This window comes from Elaeis guineensis, chromosome 3 (assembly GCF_000442705.2).
Source record: "Elaeis guineensis isolate ETL-2024a chromosome 3, EG11, whole genome shotgun sequence".
NCBI classification, from domain to species: Eukaryota; Viridiplantae; Streptophyta; class Magnoliopsida; order Arecales; family Arecaceae; genus Elaeis; species Elaeis guineensis.
The window spans coordinates 13,681,962-13,698,945 of record NC_025995.2 but is presented as its reverse complement, the minus strand read 5'-3'; the positions used below and the strand labels follow the sequence as shown (position 1 = coordinate 13,698,945).

The following is a 16,984-nucleotide window of genomic DNA, read 5'->3' as shown; positions in this document are numbered from 1 at the left end:
TCTAAACAAAGGCGATTATAAAATCTGAAGCCGAATGGTATCCCATTTACGAGAACACCTAAAACTTTTAACACTAATCTGCCTGACCGTACGCCTAGCAATCTAATTAAACTTCTCTCTAAAATAAACTAATTCTTCTGTATCATGCACGACTTTACAGGGGATTGCAAGATATCAACTTAATGCTTTAAAATCGTGTGTTCGCCTGATGAATGATATTGGTACCAGCAGTCGGCTGATTAAAAAGCAACGAGGACTGCGAGAGACGGTTTTACATAGTTACATAACTAAATTATCAACAGTGATGCTTTACGACTGATTGCGATATCTTGAATTCAATTGAATGCAATTTTTTCATGTTATATATTCTATAGTTCTGCTTAAATTTCAATTCAAAAGGGAAACTTTCAGCAGCCAATATCTGGTTCCTCGGAAAAATTTTTTCACTGGGTGCTTCCTGTAAACACACCATCATGACATATACGGTATACTTCAAAGGAAAAGGTACTATAGTTGCTTCTTTCCTCACACAGCATCAAAAATCTGGCAATTCAAAAGGCACGTTCTATTAAAAGTAACACGAAAAAAGTTCACTTGCATAAGTTTAAGAGTGTTGAGAAGGCTCACCTTATTGCAAGCGCAAAAAAAACATCATTGCAAAAAGGTATTCTTCCCTGTAGGTGAAGAAACCCGGCCTTCAAAGAGTTTTTCAGCAGAAGGCCCTTCCTCATGAACAAATTTTACAGACTCTGAAAGCCTATTGAGAAGGTTCAGTAGAGCAATGACTTCATTTCTTTGCAGCTGCAGCTGAAATTTCACCAAAAAGGCCCATTATAACTCTCAAAGATAAGAACTTACCCAAATAATGCTTGCAAGGAACAGACACATTAACTTGAGTAAATGTATTATACAACATCAAGCATTTTTCTAAATGAGAAGAAAAAGTTTTACCCATAGCAATGAATGCTGAGTTTAGAAAGGGAGATATAGTTTTCACTCCGTATATATCAATTCCTCTTTAAATATGTTTACCCATGAACTGCATTTTCATTTGTTTCATTCTGTTTCCTCTTTAGTTTTCTTAAACGGATAATTTTATTTACATAATAAAAGTTCACGTAAAGCATACATAGTTCTCTGATTTAAGAATAGGATGTCCGCAATATCCAGTATACTAGCACAAATTTTCTCATGCGTCTAAAAGAGGTGAATATTATAAATGTAGTTGCATGGTCACTAGATGTTTCATAGTTTTAATAAGTTGAGAAAAATATGATTATAGATGTCCAAAGAAAGTTAGCCTATACAACAAACCTTGATGCCCCCTCAGCACCTAATGAAAATTTACCACCATGTTAGACCCTATGGTCAAAGCATGAAGATGGAACTCAAGGGGTAGCTCAAACTATAGATGAGCTTAATGAACTCTAAAAGGAATAGCTTGTAATGGAGTATGGGAAAATAAGAAAGGGATATCACTTTGCATTGTCTATGGTGTAACAGGTTACAAGATCAGCATAATGTTTAATTTCTCAGGGGAAGGAAGGCAAAGTTTTAGCCTGCAGCAGTCAGAGGATTTCGAAGGTAATAGTAAATACTTATAGAATCCAAACATGCATATACATTTAATGATATGAGAGTGAAAAATGGAATTCATGATATCGATATTTCACTTGATTTACTACTATTGTCTAGGACCAAATAGTGCCAGGACTATCTCTTGATGGTGTGCTTGCTGTTGATTCTGCTTTAGAAAGAGAGAAGATAGAAGATAGGCTTTCTAGCTTCTCCTAAAAGTGCTTTCTTTGACTTTTTTTCGTATGGAAGCGCTTATTAGATAATGTTACCAAACACTTATCTTTTCAGAGAAGTCCCTTTTTGCTTTTAAGTCACAGAGGCACTTTTTTTAAACAATACTGAACCTAGTTTAATTTCCATGGAGAAGCAACATTGATATGCTCTTGCTGAATTAGTGTAAAAGGTTTATGAAGAAAATAACATACAGGCTGATCCATGTGGTCTTTGCCATCAACAGTAAAAAGGATCTTTAATGATGTAGCAAGACCAAGGACTTGAAGCTTGCCCCACAAGCGGCACTTTTCACATCCAACACAGTCCATAATGGCACTGAAATAGGCATAACGTATGAAATTGGTTAATTTCTAGGTCTTTAGGTTCATATAGCATGTCGAGTTTGTGAAATATACCTGATGTTTCTAAATTGCTTCTGAATCTGCTGTTTCAGCTCTGGCCCATTTTCACCTTGCCAAAGCCTGGCTTCATCAAATGGTAGAGGACAAGCAGCCTGTAACTTTTGATTATAGACTAGCTGCCTGACCAAGGATTGTGTCTTCAGGTCCTCCTCAGGGTTGCCAGTGTCATAATCAGCCTGTTCCAAGTAATCTGCAGCCTGAGACTCATCAAAGAGAAGAGTTACCGAAATACAGAAACCTACAGAACGACAAATCAACTGTTGCGCAAACAGATCCATCATAAGAACCAGGTTTATAAAATAATTTTCTTGAGGTGCATGCATGTGACAATGCATTTTTACAAAGAAACGTGATGAACATATAATATCCGCATATAAGTACAGATATAAATTGATAAACAGAGACTACTTTTTGTTTACACATCTACTTAGGATGTGCATGTCATACTGAATCATCTCCTTCCTTCCAAAAGTAGAACTTTGTTAGTTTGGTTGTCCTCATTGATCTTTTCAAAGGTTATACCTAATAAGATTTGTCACACCAATCGGTACGAAACTATACTAGGCATACTATACTATAACTGTACCAAACTGTTGTGCAGTCTCGTACCATACTGTAAGTATGCCTCGCCATCTCATTCCGTATTATGTACGGACACTATAATAGGATGGTACCGATATGGAGTCTAGTACCGAGACTGTGAATCTTATACATAAGCATAACTTTGATATGCATATGCATGATCATGCATGGATCACAGAAAAGCAGATGCACATAAGCATATGACACATGCATATTGAGGAAAAGTATATACTTCTAATCTATAGATCCAAGTGGGCAAGCATGATTGAAGAATTCCACGTGAAAGCAAAGATATGACATCAACTTAAAGGATGGGTTTACAGATTTGCATTTAAACTGGGTTTTTTCTTTCTTGAATTAAGAAAGGGACCATATTATTGGACCATGTAGCAAAAAAAAGCACAGCCATTCCAGCATAAACACGAACTCTTTCATGGGTCTGCAATTTGCGAAGAAAAAGAATCAAACTTCTTTTCATGTGACTAATATGAAATAATAATACAAAATTATAAGAATTCAATAACCATCTCATATAGAAATAGAGTAATACCTTCTTCTGCTTCTTCTCCTCCTCTCTCCCCGCTGCCATTCTCTCCCTCCCTCTCCGTGTGCCTTCCCTTCTCAAATTCAATTGTCTATATACTTCTTTAGTCTAAACACAAGACTCCACTAAGTAATCCATATCAGATCATCACTTACATGTACAGTGAACCTACAACTTGACTATTCAATTTTTGTCCACTTGATGTACTTAATGCACTTGCTCATATAATCCATATTATGCATTCTGGGTGTCTATTCTTATTATTCCACTCAATCCTGACCAAGACAAACATGTAATCTCAACTGTAATGCTGTAAGGTGCCTACTACTATTTTTCATGTCAACAGCCCATGATTTGATCTAGTCACCATTATCAATTCTGTGGATGCCCATTCCTTCTCATAACTATATAAACAATACAAGAAAAACCAAACTCAACTAAGCCTTAATCCCAGACTAGTTGGGGTCAGCTACATGAATCTTGTTCCTCCATTCCACTCTGCTTAGGGCCAGCTTTCTGAAAGATACAGAGATACTAAGTCCTTCCTTACTACTTCATCCCATGTGATTTCCAGTCTCTACCTCTACCACTCTTTCCTTCTACAGGAATCAAATCACTCCATACTAGTGCAAAAATTCAATCATCCATAGACAAGAAAGAATCCAGATGAAATGATCATTTACACTGATGCTAGATAATTACAGAATCCAGATGTTCCAATAGGTCAAGCAGTCCCAAGTGCCAACTAAACAGTAAGCATAGAGGAGGCAAATAAATCAAGATAAATTTAAAACTTACCATTTTCTTGGAGGTGTATTGGTGCCAATATAAAAATAGTTAATACAGCCAGACCATCATTACCTCTTCTCAAAAACATTCTTACTCTTTTACCACAGGGCAGTTAGAGAAACATAAGCCAAGACCTCTAACTCATAGTAAGCCCCATGTACCAGCTGAAGCTTAACATAAAAATGGGTCTATGAACAACCCTTTATCTCCCTACTCAATGGAGCCGGAACCGGAGATTCCAGGATCTCATCCAAAATAACAGTGAAGGGCATCGCATCTATCCTGACTGTCAAAAGGAGGTCCAACAGCATGCCCCTTTAAAAGAAGATTATCAAGAGTTAAATCTTTGTAGTAGCTAATAGTTCAAACTCAGTCTCTTTGAGCAGTTTTAGAGGTTAATCTTAGCAATCAAGAAAAATTTATGACCATCCACTTTGGAAAAAAAAGATTTTACTGCAAAACTCAGACCAAGACCACCGGTCACATTCCTCTTCCTCTTCAGTACCAAGAAAAACACATCCTAAAAAGATTGTCAAATAAATACTTTCTAACCCAGGTTCTCATAAATTCATTTTTCTTTGCATAGTGAAACATCAGAAATAATCCTGCCTCCCTTTCAGAAGCTACCTTTAGGAATTCAAGAACGAGACTTTGATCTTGATGCTCTCTCCATTAACCAAACCCATTAATAATATATTTTTTCCTCACTTGGAACTAAAAACTCACAAGGACTACAATTTAAATTACCGGGACCTTCCTTAGGTACCAATACTCAATGATTGAACATGGCATTGATATGACATTTGGACACAGGTCTGTAAGAAAAAAAAATATTAGAATGTTGTATCGGAAGGACCAGAAATTTTCCATGCTATAAATTAGATCTTTTATGGATAAGTTATAGAATTTGTCAGAAATTACATGTGAGATATCCAAATGTGCATGAAACATGTTCAATATTATGATCATTTGCTTTGAGAGTAACATGGAAAACAGAAAATGGGAGAACAAAGCTAAACTACTTTCCTAGAACATAACTTTATGCAGGAATTTATTATATGGTAATATCAAATCCCGAACTATCTATAGGATTAGAAGAAAATACCTTTGTCACTGCTCTCAGAACAAAGAGAAATGTAAAGTAGAGATTTCTAACACGATCTGGATGCCTTAACACGCGGTCATACAATAATTCAAGATTTTGGCCCCACTGAAACCATTGAGAAGAATGGATCTCAGAGACTTATTAACAGCAGCATATTTCTAAAACAAGCAGCTTTCTGAAATTATTTTTTCAGTGTGTGTGGAAGATACCAAGTTGGTCGATTCATCAATGAGATAATCAGAAGCTATGTGAACTGAGATAGAGGAATGTAATCCCGAAATCAACTTGTATAACACCTTTTTCTCCTGGCAAAGTTCTTCTGAAGGATCTGAAGAAGACAAAGCTTAGAACTAAATGACAGCTCACACCAATGCAGTTATCTACTAGTCATTCAACACATTCTCATTCACATTTCATAATTTGTATAACAAAAAAATTGCATAAAACAAAAAACTGCTAGTTATGGCCATGAAAAGTAAAAGCATATATCACATTGATTAGCACAATTCACACAACCTACAAAACTGAACACTGGGATTCACATTTTGTGTGTATGTAAGCTTACGAATATGTTTGCTTGTGCATAAGTGTTTGTACGTATGAATGGACCTGGGATTCTATGATGAGAAACTAAAGGAACAGTAAGGAAAAATGATAACTGGGCTTGGTATTCGTGGGTTGCCAGATAGTTATGCCTGGCCAACCAGGATATAGAACTATTTAGTTTCACTTCTTTCATATTCCTTGCAAGCAAGCAGACTAAGAGAGAATATATGAATTAAATAATTTATGCTTTTAACTCATAGAAATACATCTTTTACAGTTTACTCATAATAAGTGATGACATCTGGAGTCTGGACAGAAAAGCTTGGTCACTACAGGAACAGAAAGAGTTAAAAAGGAAGGGGGTTAAAGTGGAGGTGGGGGGATAAGGGAGGGGGTGCACGGTATGGTGCAACCAACATCATGACATAGGCTAGACTAACAAAATGAAAATAGACCAAGTCAAGGTTCACTGTGCCGGTACAAGGGCTCGGATCAGTCAACCAGCAGCATGGTTCGGTATGCCCTGTGCTGTTTTGTGCTAGGCTCGACCAACACAATAGAGAGGGTAGGGAAGATGGAGAATGGGAGAGAGGAAAACAGAGAGAGAGAAAGAGAGGGAGAGAGGGACAAGAAAAGAGAGAGACTGCCGAAGGGCCGTGGAAGCGGACCAAAGGGGGGGATTCCGCCCTCCTCCTAATTGGAACTGAGGCCCTTAGCTCCTATATTTTTTTATTTTGCCGATTCTCAATGAAGTCGGCATAAAATTGCCGACTTTGTTTAAGTCACAAAAAAAAATATTGCCACTTTATTGAGAATCGGCAAAATAAATAAAAAAAAAACAGCGGCTCAGAGACCCTATTTCGATCAAAAAGAGGATGGAGCCCCTCCTCCGATCCTCTGGAGGCTTCCACAGCTTCTAATGCTCTCCACCAACCCTCTCTCCCTCTCCTTCCCTCCCCCCTCTCTCTCTTCATCTCTTTCCTTCTCCCTCTTCCCCTCTTTTACCAGTTTCTCGTTATGAATGCTGGAACCATCCTGGTCCACCGCTAGTACTGTTCAATATGCCCCAAATCGGACGGCTTTGGATGGTTTTGTCATAGTTGGTGTTGGGTGGATGTCTGGCCAGGACACCACCTCTCAAGATCCTTTCAGTACTATGCGATGCAGCAGGAAGAAAGAAGAAGTAAAACAAAAGAAAAAACAATCAAAATACGTGGATCAGCCACAAAAGGGCTCGCCTCCACGGGGCATGCAAACTTCACTATGAAAAAAAAAATTTTACAAGAGGAGACCTCACCCTCAACCTTTGTACACCCAATTCTCTCTCACTAGAAGTTCCCCTCCTAAAAGCTCTCTCTCTTGAAAGACCCCGTGAACTCCTGAAGTGCTTGGCGACCGCTGTCCAGAAGCCTCCTGCTCCTTCTCTCTCAGCACTTCCGCCTCTCTCTTCTCTGGGTTCTCGTACGGCGCGAAAAATCGATCTCCTGCTCTCTGTTTCACGCACAGGCCCTTTTAAAGGGTTAAAACGCAATTAGATTAGGTTTAAGAGTCCTTAATCAACCCAAATCAGGTTCTGAACCATCGAATCAAAAAATAGATCAACCCACGCCCTCCGATCGCGACCGGTCCATGGAATAGTGCCGTGGATCGCACGAAACGCGTGGAAAACGCCCGCGCGGTCCACAGGCCCAGCCGTGGACCGCTCGATCCACGGTGGACCGGGGCAAAGGGCCAGCAGGCCGCTGGGCCTGGGCCGACCCGCTCCTGCGCACGGGCCCGCGCGCCTGGGCCGCGCGCCCGCTTGGGCCGCGCGCCCGCTTGGGCCGCCCGCCCGCGTGGGTCGCACGTCCCGCGCGGGCTTGGGTCGCGCGTCCCGCGGGTCGCCGCCTGCGGCCGCGCCGCTGCCGCCCGCCGCCGGTCGCCGGCGGTCCTCCGTCGCCTCGAATCTCGTGCCGACTTCAAAAGCTCGTATCTCCTCCATCCGAGCTCCATTTCGGATGATCTTGGTCTCGTTGGACTCCGTTTTTCGCCGCGAACCTCGCTGTGGGCTCAATGTGGGCTGAATCTCGAGGCGTCAAATCCTAACAATCTCCACCTCGACTCGATATTTGGCCTCCTCCAAACTCCGAGAGCTTCTGGATCTCCTCGCCCTCATGTCCTGAGGCAATCGCCTACTGATCATGGATGGACAAACATGAGAGTCAAGCCAGGCTGCTCGATCCCATCTCCGTCGTATGCTGTGCTCCTCTTGACCTGAGACCTGCTCGGGGCATCATCCTGCGGCAATAGGAATCTCACCTTGCGACGTCGCCTCTCATCCTTCCGAGTCTCCTGTCTCGTGCCCAATCCACCTCCTGGAGCTCCACCTCGCTCTGAGCTCCACCTGGCTTCCGAAGCTCCACCTCGCATTGGGCTCCCTGCCAGATAATAATGTTCTCTGCTCCCCTTCTTCCCCTCCAGCACAATCCTATCGCCGCGTAACACCCTCAGGATTCCTCCACCAGCTATCATCCTGTAGCCTCTCCAATCCAGTCTGCTAAGTGAGATAAGATTCCGCCTGAAATCGAGTATGTATTGGACCTCCCCCAATCTCCTCACTGCACCATCATGTGTCCTCCAACTGACCGTCCGAATGCCTCTGATCGCACAGCTCGATCCATCCGACAGATATACAGTGCCCTCACTGTTCTCCAGGGAGTCAAGCTGCTCCTCTCTGCAACATACATGATAGGGGCATGCAGAATCTAATATCCACTGTTGGGAAGAAGTAGATACCTCGTCAGATATCTCTAGGACATCTCCATCTGAATCGCTGCCGGCCGTCGCTACAGCAGCCACCGTCCGATTTTTAAGTTGAAGGCAATCTCTAGCTAGGCCCCAACTCCTCACACCGGTAACACCTGGTTTTGCTCAAGTCCCTTCTAGACTTAGATCGCCCTCGTTGCGATCTCCTGTCGCTCCGTCTACCGTCTCCTGCTCCTCCAGAAGCCACCAAAGCTGAGCTACCGCCACCTGAGCTCGAAGCTGGATTCTCCCTCCTGAGAACCTCGTTCTGGAGTATCGCCGCGGTGACCTCATCCATCTTGATGTGCTCTTCCCCACTAGAATAGCAGTCACCAAAGACTCGTACGAAGGGGGAAGCAACGCCAGCAAAACCAACGCCCTGCTCTTCTCCTTAACATTCTCGCCAACGCTGAGGAGGTCGGTGAGGATATTTTGGAAGTGGCTTAGATGCTCCTGCACGCTCTGTCCCTCAGTCATCCGTAGTTGGTAGAACTACCTCCAGAGGAAAAGAGTGTTGGTGAAAGACTTCGCCATGTACAACTCCTCGAGCTTCGACCACAGCACCGTCGGAGAAGTCTTGCTCAGCACATGGATCACCACCTCATCCGCCAGGTACATGCGGATGGTACTCACCGCCTGCATCTGTAGCCGTTTCCAATCCCGCAGCTCCATAGTGGTCGGCTTCTCATCGCATAAGAGAGCATCGATCAACTCCTGTTGGATGAGCACGTCCTTCACCCTTGCCTGCCACAAGGAGAAATTGCTCTTACCATCGAACTTGTTGATCTCCATCTTGATTGTTCCTGTCTTCTCCATCTTCAGTCTTGCTCACCACCATTGCATCTGCGTCCTTGTACCGCCTTGCTCTGATACCACTTGTTGGGTGGATGTCTGGCCAGGACACCACCTCCCAAGATCCTTTCAGTACCACGCGATGCAGCAGGAAGAAAAAAAAAACAAAACAAAAGAAAAAACAATCAAAATACGTGGATCAGCCACAAAAGGGCTCGCCTCCACGAGGCATGCAAACTTCATTATGAAAAAAAAATTTTATAAGAGGAGACCTCACCCTCAACCCTTGTACACCCAATTCTCTCTCACTAGAAGTTCTCCTCCTAAAAGCTCTCTCTCTCTTGGAAGATCTCCTGAACCCCTGAAGTGCCTGACGACCGCTATCCAGAAGCTTCCTGCTCCTTCTCTCTCAGCGCTTCCGCTTCTCTCTTCTCTGGGTTCTCGTACGGCTCGTACGGCGCAAAAAATCGATCCCCTTCTCTCTGTTTCATGCACAGGCCCTTTTAAAGGGTTAAAACCCAATTAGATTAGGTTTAAGAGTCCTTAATCAACCCAAATCAGGTTCTGAACCGTCGGATCAAAAAACAGATCAACCCACGCCCTCCGATCGCGACCGGTCCACGGAATAGTGCCGTGGACCGCGCGAAACGCGTGGGAAACGCCCGCGCGGTCCACAAGCCCAGCCGTGGACCGCCCGATCCACGGTGGACCGGGGCAAAGGGCCAGCAGGCCGCTGGGCCTGGGCCGGCCCGCTCCCACGCGCGGGCGCGCAGCCCGCCTGGGCTGCCCGCCAGCGTGGGCCTGGGTCGCGCATCCTGCCCGCCGCCGCCGGTCGCCAGCGTCCTCCGCCGCCTCGAATCTCGTGCCGACTTCAAAAACTCGTATCTCCTCCATCCGAGCTCCGTTTCGGATGATCTTGATCTCGTTGGACTCCATTTTTCGCCGCGAACCTCGCTGTGGGCTCAATGTGGGCTGAATCTCGAAGCGTCAAATCCTAACAATTGGGCCCAGTAAACCAAGGTCAAGAAATAACAAGACCAAGCCCCAAGTTTAGAAAATTAATTATTGATTTTAAGTAATCAGCAATGATAAAGTAAAGAAACAGAAGAAGGTGACCAGCTGGGATAACAAGCAATTACCTTGCCAACAAGCCATTTTTTACTATTAAAAAAAAAAAAAGAAATCTACGATAATGCAGGTTAGCGACCCAAATCATCCCTAAATTTCCAAGAAGGAAAAAAATGCTGAGCAGGAGACATTCAGACAAATTGAAGCGGTAATCAAATTAAAGTAGCCACATCCTTTGCACTAATTAGGAAATTCATTGTTCAGAGTTTTTATGACAAATTTCTACTTTTTTGTCTGTTAGCGGTCCCAGTCCATTAAATTACATTGCTTTCAATCTTTATTACAACATATGTGGGAGAGATTAAATCACCATCCTCCTCTAACCCTCACCCATCTTTGGAGCCCTCAAAGATATGGTACTCATAAAAAGACAAAGCATGAAAGAAGAAGAGTAAGATGTGTTCAATATGTCACACCCAATCACTAGAATATTGCCTAACGATACTTGGACGAAACAAGTTCTTGAGATATTAGAGTTATGATGATGTTCTGGAGCTTCTAAACCAACCGATTTCAAAACTCTCAAATAAGTAACAGCCTTTGCATACCCATGCCTATAGACAATCAAGTTTTCTCGTATGATGGCGAGAGAGAGAGAGAGAGAGTTTTTTCGTTGATGTATTCCCATGTTTATCTAATAGTATCATTTGTTATGTGGTAACATAACCTCTGACTCCATGAACATATGAACGGCAGAAAGGAAGAAAAGGAAAATTTATTAAAATTTAAGTTTGTCAAGAAAAAAGCATTAAAACTGATTATCAACAAGCATTCAAGCTCAACCAAAACTGCTGTTATAAAAAATGCCTTGACAACTAAGAATATGTAATTCACATTAGAACTAACATTTTGGAAAGTTTTCTTTCTAAACAGCAAAAAGGAAAAAAATCTACTGAAAAATAAACTAGTAAGAAAAACATCAAACTTGATTAATAACTAGCATTTAACCACAACCAAAAGCACTGTTACAAAAATATCTAGATAACTAAAAATGTATAATGTGCATAGAACTAACATTTTGGACAGTTTTCTTTGTAAACAGCATCCCATATCCTCTGAGCTGAGGGACCTGTATAACCAGTGTAGCGTTCAGGGTTTAGCTGAAGGTTCACATATGTCATCTCAGCTGCAAAATGAAATAAATCATGAATTACTCTTCAGAAACTCAGAAATATGCAATAACAACACTTAAAAGAAAACACAAAAGACATCAGAAACCAAAACTACCATTATCGGTTTCATCATCATGTGTCCATGGATTGTCAATTTCTATCCACCCTCTGAAAGCTCTAGTATCAAGTGTCCTGTCCACAGCAGCCTGTGGTTTCCCCTCCTGACAAATCATATCGTCAGTGGGAAGACCACCGGAAGGCTTCTTAAATGGCGCTGGAAACTCACTTTCTGGACACTCACAAACAGTGCAATCTCGAAGACGGCACATCCCATCATCAGGCCAGAATGGACAGTCACACCATAATTTAACCTATCGAAGTGAAAATCCAATATTTTACTCAAAGATGAAAAGCAGGATTTCCAAGTGGGGTAACATGCTGCTGTCACAACATAGCAGCAAAACAATGAAAGGGCATTATAAAACAATACATACATACATAAGAAAAAGAAAAGAATCCAGTATCATGTTTCCGACAGGTCATAACTATTTCAATCATTTTAAATGATGTCAGAAGTTTATAGGGGAGGCCATGACTGCAGAATACTTTGATATTTCTAAAAGATCTTAACATCATGCTTTCTTTTAAGTTTTTAAGTCTCGATATGTTTTAGGACAACCAAATAAAAAAGTTAGTTCTTTTTGTAGACAAATGGTAACATAGTTTTTATCAAGCACAGGTCAGATTAACTGTTTAATCTCTTGAAATTATTAGGAATTTATGATTTGATAGTCAACCATTAAAGTATATACAACTAGCAAAATAAGTTTATCCAACGTTTAGTATATAGAAATATGACACTGCAGAATTATTTTGTCACACCACACGCACACAAACAGACCTTACAAAGTACAAAACTTCCTCACTGGACAATATTTTGTCCACATTCAAACAAGCCAAAAGTTTTAATATCTTGACTATAGAGTGAGACAGATACAATATACAAAGAACTAGCATAGATGACAACTTCAAAAACGAGCAGAAGGCAACTAAGGAAATGTAGAGCAAAAGCAACTAACAAAGCCGACATAGGCTAATTTGCCAAAGTAAAACAGAGAGTATGATCAGAAAAACCAGAAGATGTCTACATGTAATTCCTAGCAATGCTCTGTATAGCTTTATTGTGCACCATTACTGACAAACTTAAACTCACAATGTATTCACTAGAGTATTCCATTATTCATGGTCATTGTGTAGTTTGTTAATCTTGCAAGGTATGAGTATTTCAGTTTCTTGAGGTAATCTGGTTCTTCAGTTATAATTTGTTTCCACAAAATGCATGCAATGCCCTATACGTAAGCTTACCTGCTTCTCTCTTTGCCAGGACATTTTTCAAAGTTAACTCTTGATGCCAGAGTTTCCAAGAAGAGGAATAAGAAGATGAAAAGCCATTAAGGGTTCAAACCATGCAAAAATCCTAAGGTGACCAAAATCACTGTCAGTTTCATTGGCGAAGGGCCATTTCTGAGAAAATAAAGATTAATTTTCAGATGAGGTGGGAGAAGAATCTGGACCACGGCTTTAAATATTGTTGGTCAGGGCTGTCCCACTTGTATTTAAAACCTTGATCCCGGCAATACACCATCCAACCAAATATGTTTTAGCATGCTGAGTTTCGGATTCACCTTGCATCTGATTTGGTATGAGAAGGATTCAAATTTTACTGTCTTTTAAGGTCCTAAAGGACTCTGAGTTGACTAAACTGGTCCTTCCTAATCTTTGAAAAGGAAGGCCATCTATATTTCTTTGTTTCTGTCATCTCTATTCACTATTTTACCTTTTTATCTAACATCTTCTTTCCAAAAGAGGGGAAAAAGAAGGAAAATAAGAAACAGTTTTCTGTATTCAGCCTTGTTTAGTTTCATTGTGGACAGATCCCTAAAAAGATCTGCCTGTAGAGCCTTTTTTTTCCTGATCTCTAGGCTTTCTTTCCTTGCACAAACCCATTCAGCCCTATATTATATTTTGGAACTTCTTACTGACAAACCCATTAAGTTATTTGCTTCATTAGTTCGTCCCTCGGAGTGGGAGCTTTGGAATCTGCTATTGGATTCTCTTTTTCTGTTATGGAAATCTTCTTTGCCGTTTTGTTCATTCCTTTACCTCAATACCCGCTTTATGGTGCTAGCGGATCGACAATAGGAACTAGGGGGTTCCATATCAATCCATAGGGGCTCTGATCATAGCCCCTGCCTCCACATCTTTTGTTCCCACTCTAGCTAACCAAGCTTACAACAATCCTTCAGTATCTTCTTTTTCAATCTCAACCCTTCCACCAGAACTATTGTCAAAACATGAGATACCTGCATTTAAGTGCCCCTTTTCCCTTAAAAAAATTTCCATTCTTTACTCCTCTCCCTACATAACTTGCCAGCATATTCTTCTTGTCTCAACTTACTTTTAACCATATTCTCAACCTTTTTAAGCCACAAAAAGTGTGAAATATTAAACTAATGGAACTAGGTCAAGTTGGTATTGCGATGATGCATTGTAGCACTGTAGATCATCTGGAGGCTAGAAGATCTAGTTTTAGTCTTCATTAGGTCATTTTATTTCATTTTATTAGTGATTTAGGATGTCTAAAATTGTATACTACTTAATTGAACAGAGGACAAAGGTTAAAATATCTCAAGCATTATATCAAGGGACTTATTGAGCCATGGTACTGTTGCAGCATGAACACTAACCAAATGCATTTAGGTTAGCATGGACAATTTTATGTTAGGTCAGGCTTTATTGTTATAAATAGAGGTCTTAAATATTCCTAATGCAGTCTTTGGAATTATTATTTAGATTCCGTTATGAAGAAAGGTGGCTGTAGGGATTCTTCTTTTTCTGTATCTTCTTCGTGAATTCTTCTAATATGCTTTCATCTCTTCTAGTCACCTCTACTCTGTTCTCTCTCATTTTTTTGCTGAAACACTGTTGTCAAACAATGAATTGTCATTGATGATCAGATCTGACATCAAAACTGAGGTTGTTTGTATGAACAACTAAAAAGAAGCTTCAAAGTTGTATAGAATTCATACCTAAATTCAGATCTCAGTCAAATTTCTTTGCTGTTAATTTTGTGATATCCCTCATGTCGATTGGGGTTACATCATATGAGATGGCACTTTGAGGTGACTAGAATTAAACAAGTGTACACACAATGGAAGTCAACCTTGAAGACATTGATGCTCATTCAGAAGCCACCAGGAAGAGATTAAAGGATATGACTAGTATGGAAGGCATGCTAGAGGAATTAAGGATATATTGACAAGGAAATAGAGGCATCTGCTCGAATTGAATATCTCATCACCAACCTCTAATGCTAACTCACCTACTTTGGTAGTTTTAAAGTCACTTGGCCTAAAATAGTGGTAACTCCCAAAGGATTGATACATCAATGGAATCATCCAAACTAGAGATCCTAGAAAGCTGGAGGCTATACCAAAGTCATCTGGGTAGCACCTTGTTGATTTTGATTAAGTGGTGCAGTGTTTTTGCCTTTCAGTACTTGAGGACTGTAAACTTTTCTATTTGAGTTCTGAGGACATCAAAATGTTTAAGAACCGATGCAAAGCCTCTTTTTTTCTTGCAGAGAAAAAGGAATTGGAAATAAGGGTTATTGATTTCAATAGTCAAATGAAGGGAGATGTATAGATTCAATAGACAGCAATATCATTCCTTCACTTGACTAAGAAAGAAAGTTCAAATTGTTCGAGGTGTCAACCTTGGAGTCAATTACAAATAACATGCAGATGATCCAATAGTGGACAGATCAGTGATTGGTTGCAAAGGGGAAAAGGAAATGTTCTTGCCAATTGATTAGTTTCACCAAATATGTCTTCTTTCACCAGTTTGCCCCTCCTAGGACCTTAAATCGCCAGGAGAATAACTAAGTAACAGCCTTTTTCTTTATTTTACAAAACTAATTATAATGTAATTCTCAGCATGATTGAAGATTGATACACTTAATCATGGATGTCTATTATTGCACAAAAAATGCTTCAGCTACAACATTATCGCAGCCAAATCATCAATTTTGACAAAATGTCACATGTAAACACACAACAAACCACAAATTCCAAACATCTATCACACTTAAGAAAATAATCATCCTGTGTTTATTGATATGCGGTGCTGGATTAAAAAAAGGACAATTTACCTTAAAATATCGGAAGAATGGAGTGGCCACGAGTTCTTGAAGTATTGGATGCAACACTTCCTTGTTTAGAGAATCAGCAGTTTCATAATCACAGGAACAGTCCTCCACTATGCCTGTGAACTTCCTTGAATCCTACACAAATTACATGTTCCCAATAACATCAGAAAAGAAAAGAAAAGAAATTAAATTTCAAGCAAAACCAACCATCCATCAGACAACCACTTCTTAATTTTAACCAAAGATCGTACACTAAAACTCATCGAGGAAGAAGAGAAAGATTGATCAAAAATTTACCGAGCATTCAAAGGGCTTCTTGGTTATCCCAAATAAAGAGATCTTAGGGACATTTCTCGAGCTAGCTGTCACCGCGAGGAGGACGGCGAAAAGAGCCCCTGCAGCCCAGAGCCATCTCCGGCAAGTCCCACCGCCGACTCCGCCAGTTTCCACCTTTCCCATCGGAAAAAACCCTAGATTTCTCGGAACAAGGAAATCTCTCTCGCCCACTCGCTGCTTGGAAGGAATATATGGAACCCTAGAAATCAGAAAATGCGCCCCGCCGGAGATTTTGAATTGCTCTGAGTGGAGGTTTCAATCGGGAGAGAGAGAGAGAAACAGGCGGCGGAGAAGAGGAGGTATTCCCGATTACAGTGGGCTGGGGCTGGTAAAATGGCGCTTCCGTCAACAGCAGGGGCAGAATTCAAGAATGGAAAGGCACAAGCTCCGTCGTTTTTGATACGTTTAAATTACCGTGTATTTCCCCATTTATACTTGCAGAGATCATAGTGATTTTTTTTTTTTTTAACGTTGACTCCAACGGGAACCAAAACCACATGGATTGTTTTTTTTTTAATTCATACCCTCATAAATATTCTTTTAAAATTAATATTTATATACATATATATTCTTATAATTAATATATATATATATATATATATATATATATATATATATATATATATATATATAACTACACCGTCTAATGTTATTAAAAAATTAATGATTTAAAATTAAAATTAGCTTATAAACCCATGCCATGGGATCTGATTGTTTTAAAAAATATTTTGTTTTATTAATTTATTAAAATTTATTCTATATATATTTCAAAAATAATTAGAATAATAAAAAATATATTTTATGTATAATATGAATTATAAGTTATTTTATTTTTTTCTAAATTTA

The 16,984-nt window shown here is 40.3% G+C and overlaps 1 protein-coding gene across 1 annotated transcript; it reads right to left on the bottom strand.

Annotated features, from left to right (window-relative positions):
* Positions 1–308: 308 nt before the first annotated feature.
* Positions 309–16,491, bottom strand: LOC105034094 (endoplasmic reticulum oxidoreductin-1). The gene is made up of 10 exons (XM_010909117.4): positions 16,100–16,491; positions 15,806–15,937; positions 11,711–11,966; positions 11,499–11,609; positions 5,443–5,561; positions 5,234–5,338; positions 2,208–2,410; positions 2,004–2,127; positions 628–807; positions 309–543 (listed from the first exon to the last, which is right to left on the bottom strand). The coding sequence occupies exons 1-9, from the start codon at positions 16,259–16,261 to the stop codon at positions 652–654; spliced, it is 1,368 nt and encodes a 455-aa protein (XP_010907419.1). The 5' UTR covers positions 16,262–16,491; the 3' UTR covers positions 309–543; positions 628–651.
* Between the last annotated feature and the right edge of the window lie 493 nt (positions 16,492–16,984).